The sequence below is a fragment of the Stenella coeruleoalba genome (genome assembly GCF_951394435.1).
Source record: "Stenella coeruleoalba genome assembly, chromosome: 6".
Classification (NCBI taxonomy): domain Eukaryota; kingdom Metazoa; phylum Chordata; class Mammalia; order Artiodactyla; family Delphinidae; genus Stenella; species Stenella coeruleoalba.
In genome coordinates this window covers 95,645,346-95,661,107 of record NC_137151.1, presented here as the reverse complement: position 1 = coordinate 95,661,107, position 15,762 = coordinate 95,645,346, and the positions used below count along the sequence as shown (strand labels likewise).

General features: G+C 36.7%; 1 protein-coding gene across 2 annotated transcripts in view; it reads right to left on the bottom strand.

Moving 5' to 3' along the window:
• The window catches only part of NBEAL1 (neurobeachin like 1), a 178,036-nt gene that overhangs the window by 41,871 nt on the left and 120,403 nt on the right, over positions 1-15,762 (bottom strand). For both annotated transcript variants that reach the window (XM_079925384.1, XM_079925385.1), the window contains 3 exons: positions 10,411-10,559; positions 9,663-9,796; positions 1,288-1,389 (listed from right to left, as the gene is read on the bottom strand). In XM_079925384.1, the coding sequence (XP_079781510.1) occupies positions 1,288-1,389; positions 9,663-9,796; positions 10,411-10,559 (385 nt within the window). The remainder of the gene's footprint in view (positions 1-1,287; positions 1,390-9,662; positions 9,797-10,410; positions 10,560-15,762) is intronic.

Genomic DNA, 15,762 nt, shown 5'->3' with positions numbered 1-15,762 from the left:
ATCAGTATCTCAATGTACTAAATGATCTACAAATTTTAAATAAACATTATATTAACTATATTCAGAAAACTACTTTTATAGAGCAAAGGTAAATGGGATTTTGCTATAACAGATATAAAAATTTTCTAAAGGAAGACATAAACATTATTTTTTTTAATCACCTTACTGTACTTAGACTACTAATTACTCTACACAGTGTAGGCATGCTCAAGCATTTTGCTGACAGATTAATACGCCCCTTTAAGTTTACTGTGTGCCTTAAGCAAAGGACATACTTATGGGAAATAGTGAGAAATTAATCTATGTATACAGATTTTATAGAAAGCCCAATTTTAACTGTACTTGAGTGTCAAACTGAGGAAACAGTACTTTAATGAATAAAGTTTATTCCACAGAAAGCAGGAAATATACTCTATTAAATAAAGCTTATTCCATAAACAACAGGAAACAATTGCTGATGGCTTTTGAACAAGAGCAACATTTAAAGATTAACACATATGTAGGAGGAAGGAGAGAGCCAGGAGACAAGAGAACCTAATTGGAAGACTACTAAAACCCTAGAGAGCAAAAAACAAGGGCCTTTCTTTGGCTTTGGACAGTGTAAATTCAAGAGATGTTGGGATATATGTGAGGATAAAATACACGAAAGCATTAGCTTTGGCAGATAGAAGGATTGGAGAATTTTTTTTTTTTTTGCCTTTTTTCCATGGTGTCTTTTGTATTTTCCCATTTTTTTTCTTGTGAACAGATTATTTTTATTATTAAGAAAAAAAATCCTGTGTACTACTTTTTAAAAAGAACACTATTAAAAAAGAAGAATTTAGGGCTTCCCTGGTGGCACAGTGGTTGAGAGTCCACCTGCCGATGCAGGGGACACGGGTTCGTGCCCCGGTCTGGGAAGATCCCACATGCCGCGGAGTAGCTGGGCCCGCGAGCCATGGCCGGCCGCTGAGCCTGCGTGTCCGGAGCCTGTGCTCCGCAACAGGAGAGGCCACAACAGTGAGAAGCCCGCGTACCGCAAAAAAAAAAAAAAAAAAAAAAATAGAAAAGAAAAAGAAAAAGAATTTATAAGATATGCCCATGAACTGAATGACATGCAAACTGGAAACAGGGCACTGTATGTGTGAGGGAAACAGAATGATTCAAAGATAATTCATAAGATCAATCTGAATGGAAGAAGAGCAGTTGCAGAATCAAAATAAAATAATTGAAAGAAGGAAGTTTTACTTCTAAGCAAAAGTCTGAGATACAAAATGAACAGCAAATCAGTGACTTAAAATTTCCTACCTGTGTCAGTCCTGATGCTTTGAATAACTCCTGTGGTGATCTGGTTCCATAACTATTTGGAGAATGAAGTGACAACAGTCTGCTATATACTTTGTTCCTAACCTATTAAAAAAAAAGCACTTTATGGCTTAAAAATTGATCAAGACAAACGAGGATTATGGCTTTATTAACAGATCTATTGAGATATAATTCATGTACCATAAAATTCACCCTTTAAAATATACAATTCAGTGGGCTTTTTTTAATATTCACAGAGTTGTGCAACCATTCACATTATCTAACTCTGGAACATTTCCATCATCCTCAAAAGAAACTACATACTCACTAGCCATCACTCCCCAATTTCCACTCCCTCCCATCCCCTGACAACAATTAAACTACTTTCCATCACTATGGATTTGCCAATTCTGAACATTTCATATAAATAGAGGATTGTGGTTTTAACTTCTCTATTTTACAAGGCTTAACGAAATTATGACATGTATTTCTTTTAGAACTTTATAGTATATAATGGAATAATCTTCAGACATTGAATCAAAAAACTACTTCCCTTCTAGTTCAAATTTAGTTCTGTCATTTACTAATCATCTTGGCAAATCAATTAATTTACTGAGTCTCATTTGTATATTAAATATAATAATCTCTACCCTTACAGTTTTGTGAATTACTCAGGTTTATGCAAATGTAAAGAAATAAAATTAATCTTTGAACTTCAGTTTCCTCATCTATAAAAAAAGGAATGGAATTTGCCATATCTAATCTGAATGTTGTTATGAAGTTTAGATACCACATACAAATGTGCTTTTAAAACTATTTACAGATTAGGAACCAAGATGGCAGAGGAGAAGGACATGCTCTCACTCCCTCTTGTGAAAACACCAGAATCACAACTAGCTGCTGGACAGTCATCGACAGGAAGACACTGGAACTCATCAAAAAATATACCCCACATCCAAAGACAAAGGAGAAGTCACAATGAGACAGTAGGAGGGGTGCAATCACAGTAAAATCAAATCCCATAACTGCTGGGTGCGTGACTCACAGACTGGAGAACACTTATACCACAGAAGGCCACCCACTGGAGTGAAGGTTCTGAGCCCCACGTCAGGTTCCTAACTTGGGGGTCCGGCAACGGGAGGAGGAATTCTGAGAGAATCAGACTTTGAAGGATAGTGGGATTTGATGGCAGGACTTCGACAGGACTGGGAGAAAGAGACTCCACTCTTGGAGGAAACACACACAAAGTAGTGTGCGCATCGGTACCCAGGGGAAGGAGCAGTGACCTCAGGGGAGACTTAACCAGACCTACCTGCTAGTGTTGGACAGTCTCCTGCAGAGGCAGGGGGTGGCTGTGGCTCACCATGAGGACAAGGACACTGGCAGCAGAAGTTCTGGGAAGTATTCCTTGGCGTGAGCCCTCCCAGAGTCCGCCATTAGCCCCAGCAAAGAGCCCAGTAGGCTCCAGTGTTGGGTTGCCTCAGGCCAAACAACCAACAGGGGGGAGAACGCAGCCCCACCCATCAGCAGTCAAGCAGATTAAAGTTTTCCTGAGCTCTGCCCACCAGAGCAACAGTCAGCTCTACCCGTCACCAGTCCCTCCCATCAGGGAACTTGCACAAGCCTCTGAGATAGCCTCATCCACCAGAGGGCAGACAGCAGAAGAAGAACTACAATCCTGCAGCCTGTGGAACAAAAGCCACATTCACAGAAAGACAGACAAGATGAAAAGGCAGAGGGCTATGTACCAGATGAAGGAACAAGATAAAATCCCAGAAAAACAACTAAATGAAGTGGAGATATGCAACCTTCCAGAAAAAGAATTCAGAACAATGATAGTGAAGATGATCCAGGACCTTGGAAAAAGAATGGAGGCAAAGATAGAGAAGATGCAAGAAATGTTTAACAAAGACCTAGAAGAATTCAAGAACAAACAGACAGAGATGAACAATATAATAACTGAAATGAAAACTACACTAGAAGGAATTAATAGCAGAATAACCGAGGCAAAAGAACGGATAAGTGATCTGGAAGACAGAATGGTGGAATTCACTGCTGCGGAACAGAAAAAAGAAAAAACAATGAAAAGAAATGAAGACAGCCTAAGACACCTCTGGGACAAAATTAAACACAACAACATTCTCATTATAGGGGTCCCAGAAGGAAAAGAGAGAGAGAAAGGACCAGAGAAAATATTTAAAGACATTATAGTCAAAAACTTCCCTAACATGGGAAAGGAAATAGCCACCCAAGTCCAGGAAGCACAGAGAGTCCCATGCAGGATAAACCCAAGGAGAAACACGCCGAGACACACAGTAATCAAACTAGCAAAAATTAAAGACAAAGAAAAATTACTGAAAGCAGCAAGGGAAAAATGACAACATACAGGGAAACTCCCATAAGGTTAACAGCTGATTTCTCAGCACAAACTCTACAAGCCAGAAGAGAGTGGCATGATATACTTAAAGTGATGAACGGAAAGAACCTACAACCAAGATTACTCTACCCGGCAAGGATCTCATTCAGATTTGACAGAGAAATTAAAATCTTTACAGACAAGCAAAAGCTAAGAGAATTCAGCACCACCAAACTAGCTCTACAACAAATGCTAAAGAAACTTCTCTAAGTGGGAAACACAAGAGAAGAAAAGGACATACAAAAACAAACCCAGAACAATTAAGAAAATGGTCATAGGAACATACATAGGGATAATTACCTTAAACGTGAATGGATTAAATGGTCCAACGAAAAGACACAGACTGGCTGAATGGATACAAAAACAAGACCCATCTATATGCTGTCTATAAGAGACCCACTTCAGACTTAGGGACACATACAGACTGAAAGTGAGGGGATGGAAAAAGATAATCCATGCAAATGAAAATCAAAAGAAAGCTGGAGTAGCAATACTCATACCAGATAAAATAGACTTAAAGAATGTTACAAGAGACAAGGAAGGACACTACATAATGATCAAGGGATCAATCCAAGAAGAAGATATAACAATTATAAATATATATGCACCCAACACAGGAGCACCTCAATACATAAGGCAACTGCTAACAGCTATAAAACAGGAAATCGACAGTAACACATTAATAGTGGGGGACTTTAACACATCACTATACCAATGCACAGATCATCCAAAATGAAAATAAATAAGGAAACACAAGCTTTAAATAACACAATAGACCAGACAGATTTAATTGATATTTATAGGACATTCCATCCTGAAACAGCAGATTACACTTTCTTCTCAAGTGCACACGGAACATTCTCCAGGACAGATCACATCTTGGGTCACAAATCAAGCCACAGTAAATTTAAGAAAACTGAAATCATATCAAGCAATTTTTTGGACCACAACGCTATGAGATGAGAAAAGAATCACAGGGAAAAAAACGTAAAAAACACAAACACATGGAGGCTAAACAATACGTTACTAAATAACGAAGAGATCACTGAAGAAATCAAAGAGGAAATCATACAATACCTAGAGACAAATGGCAATGAAAACATGACGATGCAAAACCTATGGGATGCAGCAAAAGCAGTTCTAAGAGGGAAGTTTATAGCTATATAAGCCTACCTCAAGAAACAAGAAAAATCTCAAATAAACAATCTAACCTTAACCTGAAGGAAATAGAGAAAGAAGAACAAACAAAAACCAAAGTTAGCAGAAGGAAAGAAGTCATAAAGATCAGAACAGAAATAAATGAAACAGAAACAAAGAAAACAATAGCAAAGATCAATAAAACTAAAAGCTGGTTCTTTGAGAAGATAAACAAAATTGATAAACCATTAGGCAGACTCATCAAGAAAAAGAGGCAGAGGACTCAAATCAATAAAATTAGAAATGAAATAGGAGAAGTTACAACAGACACCACAGAAATACAAAGCATCCTAAGAGACTACTATAAGCAACTCTATGCCAATAAAATGGACAACCTGGAAGAAATGGACAAATTCTTAGAAAGGTATAACCTTCCAAGACTGAACCAGGAAGAAATAGAAAATATGAACAGACCAATCGCAATAAAATTGAAACTGTGATTAAAAATCTCCCAACAAACAAAAGTCCAGGACCAGATGGCTTCACAGGTGAATTCTATCAAACATTTAGATAAGAGTTAACACCTATCCTTCTCAAACTCATCCAGAAAATTGCGGAGGAAGGAACACTCCCAAACCCATTCTATGAGGCCATCATCACCCTGATACCAAAACCAGACAAAGACACCACAAAAAAAGAAAATTACAGACCAATATCACTAATGAATATACATGCAAAAATCATCAAGAAAATACAACATATTAAAAGGATCAGACACCATGATCAAGTGGGATTTATCCAAGGATGCAAGGATTCTTCAGTATACGTAAATCAATCAATGTGATAAACCATATTAACAAATTGAGGAATAAAAACCATATGATCATCTCAACAGATGCAGAAAAAGCTTTTGACAAAATTCAACACCCATTTATGATAAAAACTCTCCAGAAATGGGCATAGAGGGAACCTACCGCAACAGAATAAAGGCCATATACTACAAACCCACAGAAAACATCATTCTCAATGGTGAAAAACGGAAAGCATTTCCTCTAAGATCAGGAACAAGACAAGGATGTCCCCTATCACCACTATTATTCAACATAGTTTTGGAAGTCCTAGCCACGGCAATCAGAGAAGAAAAAGAAATAAAAGGAATCCAAATTGGATAAGAAGAAGTAAAATGTCACTGTTTGCAGGTGACATGATACTATACATAGAGAATCCTAAAGATGCCACCAGAAAACTACTAGAGCTAACCAATGAATCTGGTAAAGTTGCAGGATACAAAATTAATGCACAGAAATCTCTGGCATTCCTATACACTAATGATGAAAAATCTGAAAGAGAAATTAAGGAAACACTCTCATTTACCATTGCAACAAAAAGAATAAAATATCTAGGAATAAACCTACCTAAAGAGACAAAAGACCTAGATGCAGAAAACTATAAGACACTGATGAAAAAAATTAAAGATGATACCAACAGATGGAGAGATATACCATGTTCTTGGATTGGAAGAATCAATATTGTGAAAATGACTCTACTACCCAAAGCAATCTACAGATTCAATGCAATCCCTATCAAATTACCAATGGCATTTTTGATGGAACTAGAACAAAAAATCTTAAAATTGGTATGGAGACACAAAAGACCCTGAATAGCCAAAGCAGTCTTGAGGGAAAAAAATGGAGCTGGAGGAATCAGACTCCCTGACTTCAGACTATACTACAAAATTACAGTAATCAAGAAAATATGGTACTGGCACAAGAACAGAAACATAGATCAACGGAACACGATAGAAAGCCCAGAGATAAACCCACGTACCTATGATCAACTAATCTATGACAAAGGAGGCAAGGATATACAATGGAGAAAAGACAGTCTCTTCAATAAGTGGTGCTGGGAAAACTGGACAGATACATGTAAAAGAATGAAATTAGAACACTCCCTAACACCATACACAAAAATAAATTCAAAATGGATTCAAGACCTAAATGTAAGACCGGACACTATAAAACTCTTCGAGGAAAACATAGGAAGAACACTCTTTGACATAAATCACAGCAAGATCTTTTTTGATCTACCTTCTAGAGTAATGGAAATAAAAACAAAAATAAACAAATGGGACATAATGAAACTTAAATGCTTTTGCACAGCAAAGGAAACCATAAACAAGACGAAAAGACAGCCCTCAGAATGGGAGAAAATATTTGCAAATGAATGAACGGACAAAGGATTAATCTCCAAAATATATAAACAGCTCATGCAGCTCAATATGATAAAAACAAACAACGCAATCCAAAAATGGGCAGAAGACCTAAATAGACATTTCTCCAAAGAAGACATACAGATGGCCAAGAGGCACATGAAAAGCTGCTCAACATCACTAATTATTAGAGAAATGCAAATCAAAACTACAATGAGGTATTACCTCAAACCCATTAGGATGGGCATCATCAGAAAATCTACAAACAACAAATGCTGGAGAGGGTGTGGAGAAACGGGAACCCTCTTGCACTGTTGGTGGGAATGTAAATTGATACAGCCACTATGGAGAACAGTATGGAGGTTCCTTAAAACACTAAAAATAGAATTACCATATGACCCAACAATATACTGGGCATATACCCAGAGAAAACCATAATTCAAAAAGACCCATGCACCCTAATGTTCATTGTAGCACTATTTACAATAGCCAGGTCATGGAAGCAACCTAAATGTCCATCGACAGATGAATGAATAAAGAAGATGTGGTACATATATACAATGGAATATTACTCAGCCATAAAAAGGAACGAAAGTGTGTCATTTGTAGAGATGTGGATGGATCTAGAAACTGCCATACAGAGTGAAGTAAGTCAGAAAAACAAATATCATATATTAATGCATATATGTGGAACCTAGAAAAATGGTACAGATGAACCGGTTTGCAGGGCAGAAATTGAGACACAGATAGAGAACAAATGTATGGACACCAAGGGGGGAAAGCCGCGGGGGGGTGGGGGTGGGGATGGTGGTGTGATGAATTGGGCGATTGGGATTGACATGTATACACTAATGTGTATAAAATTGATGACTAATAAGGATGTGCTGTACAAAAAAGTAAATAAAATAAAATTAAAAAATTAAAAAAAAAAAAATAAGAGACCAGAGAGCTAGCTCTTTCTCTCTCTCTCATCCTCTCTCTCCTTCTCCCTCTCTGCCCACCATGTAAGGATACAGCATCTGTTAACCAGGAAGAAGGTGTTCACCAAGAACCTGACTGCACTGGAATCCTGCTCTTGAACTTCCAGCTTTCAGTCCAGAACTAAGAGAAATAAGTATTTGTTGTTTAAGCCATCCAGTCTATGGTAATTTTGTCATAGCAATCTGGATGAACTGTGTCAGTGCAGTTGACCTCATTTTCCAATTCGATGATCTGTTTTGGGCTTCATTCTATTGATACATGTCATTAGACCTTACAGATCAACCCCTAAAACTCTCCCGTACGTATCATCCAGGACACTACTCTCCAGGTTACATCACTCTCTGATCATCCTTCTCAGTCTCTCACCAACTCCTTTTCCTTTACCTGCTCCTTAAACTGACGATGGGGTCCACTATCATCTACTCCTTTTCTTGTTCTGTTCTGCTCATGAGGTGATATTATTTTCTGTCATAATTTCATCTGTTACCCATATGCTGATTCCAGATCTATATTTACCACCCTAACGTCTACCTTACACTTTTATTTCCAACTGGAGATATTTGTCATTTCTCCCTGGATACCCTTCTAGCATCTTATATCTATCAACAAGAATCGAACTTACTATGCCCCGAATCCACCAAAAGAATGAATTAAATTAATGGAACAAAATAAAGACATACCACTAGGCCTAAAAACAAACAAACAAACAAACAAAAAACTATTTACAAAAGCATAGTATTCAATAGGAGTGTGCTTGGTTTACTTACATAAAATAGCTTTCTAAAAAACACATACATTGTATTTTCCTATGGGGGAAAATTTATTTTTAATAGTAAAAAATTATCTTTTTGTAAAAATAGAAAAATGCTCTTTAAATGTCTGAATCAAATCATCTACAAATAAACCTGGAACTCACAAATGAACAGAAACTTAGTTATTGACTATGCTAATCCAGGTCATCTGAGAAGCAAATGCTAAGACAGAATTGAACATGCAGGATTTTATTAGGAGAGATGACAGTGAGAGAAAATGGAGAGAAAGCTAGGCAAGGTGGAGAGAGCTATCAGACTCTGATACAAGTCTGACCTCAAGTATATGACAGAGGGAAGGAAGGCTGGGGGCAAGTAACAGGTCAAAGGTTACAGAGCTAGTGGTGGAATGATCTTCAATCCACGTAACCTGGCTTCAGTGGCAATCTCTTAACCACTTACACTATGTAAGAATTTACTCTATTCCTAGAAAAACATGTTCCATTATTCTTCCTGATTACACAGGCTCCACTATTGTTGAACTGAACCCAACCTAATTTCATAAATCCAGTTATATCATATATATTGCATATTATTTCACAACTGGATACTGTGAGACACCTATTAGCTGACACTCAATATTCTATTGACTTCTTTATCTACCTATATATAAAAACTGAAAACAAAGATCCTCCAAACACTTGCACATAAATTCCAACAAAAATGCATACACTGGTTAGTCCCAAAGGTATGTATTTTTTTTTCTCTAATATATATTTTGACTCGATGAAAGAGTAGAGTTGTGAAGTTTCATTGCAGCTCACTAGTTGGAAAATAATTTCAAGCTAATAGTCTGGGGCTTCCAGAAAGTTAGCATCTTACATACCTCTTTTTTGAAATTGAGAAAGTAGTTGGATTGGTCAACATGAAAAATCTCAAGGGCTGACCTCCTTAAGTTGTACCGTCGTAGGTGAATCTCTCGAACTTGAGAGTGAGGCCATTTGAAATCAAAGCCTACTCCTGAAAACAGAAACAATCTTGTGACTGGGGTACCACAAAAAGTTACTCATGCTATGCAGAAAATATCTCCTAGTTCCTGACAAAAGTAGCACTATGGAAAAGGAATTCAGTTTCTGTATGATGAAAACCATTTGTTAAATTTATTGGATGTTTAATTTGTTTCTTTTAAGACTATTTTAAAATTCTATAGCTTTTCTACTTCCTTTCCATTGGAATAGAGAATAACTCTGAATATTATATCTTAGAAACAGTTTTCCTTTTCTCTTTATGTTGGCAGCTTAGATTTAAATATCTTTTTATTTTCAGATAAAGGATTAGGTGAAAAGCCTCTAGGAACAAGTGTACATATAAATAAAAGTAAAATTGTATTTTATAACTTCAGTTTATAGCAATCCCCTCTAGCCAAACCTTTTCAAAAACATTAATAAAAAGGAAGCATTCCCTTCAGTACATTGTTGATAATAAATTTAATTCCATACTGACTTTCCATGTCTCCTTTTACATGGTAGACTACAATTCTACAGTCCCACCTTATCGCTTTCTTCTCATTAATGATTGATAAACTGGATACTTAACTATTGAACAACAGAAATTATTCCCCCAGAACTCCTCACCGTCCTCTTTTTCAATGCTGCCATCATAGAAGTAAATGTGTTGAGTAGTGATTTCTAATCTGCCAGGAATTATGGCAATTATTGTAATGAGTTCACAGTCTTCCAACAACACCAATTTTTCTTTTTGATCCTGTTCTTCTTTCTCATTACTGTAAAAACAAAAACCAACCAAACAAACAACATCCAACAATGTATTCTGTGTAAATGGAAAAGAACATCATATTCAAATATGAATATGGTGTCTGTAAAGTCACTATCCAAGAAAGAGTACTTGAATTTTCTACAAAAACCATTCCACTGCATATTAAATTACTTAAATATGTCCAAATATACTTATTACCCAATAACTAAGTTTCAAAAAACATATGTTTTACATTTCAATTGTATATGACCCATTAAAACGAAATATAGTGAATCTTCAATACTACTGCTAGAGGATGGTTCAAACATGCAGCAATACTGGTCATGTTTTTTAGTTATATTTGGCAGACATGAATTGACCCAGGGAATAAATGAATCTGTGAATAAAGGACTGTATCATTAGTGGTGTTTCATAAATAATTATTAGAAGTATTATGATTGATTCTTAAACTGTAGAATGAGATGTTTCAAGAGCAACAAAAGCTAGAGCATCATCATCATAGCATCCCCTGATAGTGTAAATGGAGATAATACTAGGAGCCACTGTTGCCACACCATACTTAAAGTGAAGTCATCTCATATTTGGAGGACTGTTATCAAGTATGCTTTTTGGAGGAAATAACTGGGAAGGGACAGTCTTCTGGTGGCCTAGTCGACTTTTAACTGCCAAGTACAGAAATGAGAACTCCTATAACTCATGGTATGTTATTCAAGTATATCCTTCAAGCCAGCTGCTCTCTGGTCCTAGATATTTCACATTTGCCTCATTTCCAGGATAGCAATGACTAAATCTAATTTTGTTTCCAATGGATTTTGATGAGAAGCTCTACAAGTATCACCAACCTAACTGGGAATATTGCAACCATTAAAGCTAAGCTTAAAATAAAAAACTGAAAATGTTTTTCTAAATAGTGAAATTCCAATATTCACAGTGATGAAATAGAGAAAAAAGTGACCTGAGAGAGTAAATAGTCTGAAGGTTATTTCTATTCTATGAAACAAAGAGTTTTGGCTTTTCATTTGAAAATGAATGAGACTGACATCCACTGAATTCACTAGTCCTTGAAGAAAGAAAATAAAATCCCATTAAAAGGCTGACTAAAAAAATCTACCAAAACCAAAGACAGCTCCCTAGATAACTACCCCCATCCAGTTCCCTGAAAATAATCAAGGACATATTTAAAAATTACTAAAATTATATTAACCAAAAAACCTGTTTATGCCAACAAAGGATATTATTGAACCTGGTCAATTTTTTCTTTTAATAAATTTATTTATTTATTTATTCATTTATTTTTGGCTGCATTGGGTCTTCACTGCTGTGCATGGGCTTTCTCTAGTTGCGGTGAGTGGAGGCCACTCTTCGTTGCAGTGTGTGGGCTTCCCATTGCGGTGGTTTCTCTTGTTGTGGAGCACAGACTCTAGGCGCGCGGGCTTCAGTAGTTGTGGCACGCGGGTTCAGTACTTGTGGCTCGTGAGCTCTAGAGCGCAGGCTCAGTAGCTGTGGCACACGGGCTTAGCTGCTCCACGTCATGTGGGATCTTCCCAGACCAGGGATCGAACCCGTGTCCCCTGCATTGGCAGGTGGATTCTTAACCACTGCACCACCAGGGAAGTCCCATGAACCTGGTCAATTTATAGTATTAAAATAAGTTCTGAGAAATATTTGCCATGTGTTGTTTATAACCTAAACAAAGTGATGTCCAGAATAAATTATATACTTGAGACTTAGCTACTCATTCTTGGCTGAATGTGAGGCTTTACAATCATAACAAGTAAAAGTCAGGGCAGATGTGTAAATCATCAAATTTGAATGCATTCTCTAAACCACACACAGATCCACTGGCAAAGAGTGGCAGTCATACTGATCAAGGGGTTTAAACACAAAAAACAAACTAATCACTGGCTGACCACTAAGCTATGCTGACCCAGGGGCAACCCCTAGTAAGCAAGGCTTTAAAAATAAAGCAAAACAAAAACCCAGTAAGTACAGATATCAGTGGCATTCACTGCAGGTAAAACAGACTCCACAGACTTAATCTAGAAAAGTCACTACTAAACAAACAAAAATACAACAACAACAACCAGCATCAAGGGAGGAGATTAGAAACCAAAGTTGGTATAATTTATCTAAAATGTATGGTTTTCACAAAAATTATGAGACATAGGAAGAAACAGGAAAATACGGGCCATAAAATCAAAAGCAGTAAAAAGAAACTGTCTCTGGGGGACCTCAGATGCTCAACTTAGTAGACAAAGCCTTCAAGGTAGCTATCATAAAAATACATGAAAAGAACTAAAGGAAACTATGTTTAAAGAACCAAAGTGCATTACGGCAAAAAAAAGCCTAGTCAAATAGAGTATTATTGATACAGAGGTAGAAATTATATATATATTTTAAAAAGGAACCAAATGAGAAATTCTGAAATTGAAAAGCACAAGGACTCAACAGCATATTTGAACTTGCAGGAGAAAGAAGCAGGGCTCTTGAAGATAGATCAAAAGAAACTGTCCAATCTGAAGAACACAAAGAAAGAAGAATCAAGCAGAATGAAAGAACCTCAAAGGGTCACCATCAAGCAAAACAACATATGTGCAACGGGAGACCCAGAAGGAGAGAACAGAGAAAAAGGGCCAAAATATATTTGAAAAAATAATGCTGGCAACTTCTCAAATATGAAAAAAATTAATCTACACATCCAAGAAGCTCAATGAACTCCAAGCAAGATAAACACAAAGATATCCAAACATGGTCCTAAAGCCAAGGTACTAAAAGCCAAGGACAAAAAGAATAACCTAAAAGCACCAAAATACAGGACACAACAGAAAAGGTTAATAGCACATTTCTCATCAGAAACAAAAGGTAGTGAAAACCAGAAGGTAGTGGAAAGACATATTCAAAATGGTGAAAGGAAAAAACTGTCAATCAAGAATTCTGTATCTGGCAAAACTATCTTCAAAAGAAAAAGCAATGGTGCTGGGGCAACTAGAATCACATGCAAAAGAATTAATATGGACCCCTACATCACACCACATACAAAAGTTAACTCAAAATGGATCAAAGACCTAACATAAGAGATAAAATATAAAACTCTTAGAAAAAAATAGATGAAAGGAAATTCATCAAAATTAAAATTTTTTGTACATCGAAAGATACCAACAGAAAGTAAAAAAAAAAACAATTCAGGGCTTCCCTGGTGGCGCAGTGGTTGAGAGTCCGCCTGCTGATGCAGGGGACATGGGATCGTGCCCCAGTCTGGGAAGATCCCACATGCCGCGGAGTGGCTGGGCCTGTGAGCCATGGCTGCTGAGCCTGTGCGTCCGGAGCCTGTGCTCCACAATGGGAGAGGCCTCAACAGTGAGAGGCCCACGTATCGCAAAAAAAAAAAAAAAAAAACAATTTAGTGGAAGAACATTTTTGTAAATCCTGTATCTAATAAGGGACTTGTTGCTAAAATATGTAAAGAACACTTACAACTCAATAACTAAAAGACAACCCAATTAAAAAATAGGCAAAGGATCTGCATAAAGATTTCTCCAAAAAAGACATATAAATGGCCAACAAATACATAAAAAGATGTTCAGCATCATTAGTCATTAGGGAAATGCAAATTAAAATCACAAGATACCACCTCTAACATTCTAGGATGGTACCATAAATTAAAAAAGAAAACAGAGAATAATAGAAGTTGGGGTAGATTTGGAGAAATTAGAACTTTCATACATTGCTGAGGGAATGTAAAATGGTACAGTCATTATGAAAAGTTTCACAACTCCTCAAAAGGTTAAACATAGAATTAACAAATGATCAGCAAATCCACTCCTAGTGTTTTTTTTTTATACTGAAGATAAATGAAAACATAAGTTGATAGAAAAATGTGTACATGGGGCTTCCCTGGTGGCGCAGTGGTTGAGAGCCCGCCTGCCGATGCAGGGGACACAGGTTCGTACCCCGGTCCGGGAAGATCCCACATGCCGCGGAGCGGCTGGGCCCGTGAGCCATGGCCGCTAAGCCTGCGCGTCCGGAGCCTGTGCTCCGCAACGGGAGAGGCCACAACAGTGAGAGGCCCGCGTACCGAAAAAAAAAATGTGTACATGAATATTCAAGGCAATATTATTCATAATAGCCAAAAAAAAAAATAGGAACTACATAAATGTCCATCAACTGCTGAACGGATAAACAAAAACTGTATATCCATATAATGGAATATTATTCAGCCACAAAAACAAATGGATGGAATCATTAAACTGAATGAAAAAAGCCAGACATAAAAAATAACATATTGAATGAAATACATGAAATGTTCAAAATAGGCAAATCCATAGAGAAAGAAAACCAATTAGTGGTTGCTAGAGGATGTGAGGAGAGAAAATTGGGACTGACTGTTGAAAGGTATAAGATCTCCTTTTGGGGTGATGGAAATGTTCTTGGACTAGATAGTGGTGATGTTGCACAACTCTGTGAATATACTAAAAAAACACTGAACTGTGCACTTTAAAATAGTCAATTTTACGTTAAGTGAATCTCAATTTTCAAAAAATATGTCTCAATTTTTAAAAAAGTAGTCAAAAATGAAGACAAAATAAAAATCTCCACAGATAACAAAAGGCTAAGAGAATTTGTGGCTTATAGACCTTCCTTACAAGGAATACTGAAGGAAGTCCTTCAGGCTTAAAAGGAAATGGCACCAGATGGCAATCTGAATGTACACCAAGAAATGAAGTGTATAAGTAGGTAAATATAAAGGGAAATATAAACGAAAGCATAATTACATAGTTTTTTCTTCTCTTAACTGATTTAAAGACAAGTGCATAAAACAGTAAATGCATTAAACTGTACTGTTGGGCTTAAAACATATACAGGTTTAATATGTATGGTAACAAAGGAGAGATGAGAAAATGAGTATGTTTTATATTTGTTTAGGGGAAGTTTTTAAACTACAAATTCAAAATTTTAAAATATATCTAAGGCTATTTTTTCCTGGGAGAGGTTTGATAATTTGTATCTTTCAAGGAATTTGTCCATTTCATTTAAATTGTCAAATTTATTGGCATAAAGTTGCCATTTCTTTTTTTTTTTTAATGATGTCTGGAATTTTTTTTAATATTTATTTATTTGTTTAGGCTGCGCTTGGTCTTAGTTGCCACACACGAAATCTTCACTGAGGCATGCAGGATCTTTAGTTGCAGCATGTGGGATCTTTCAGTTGC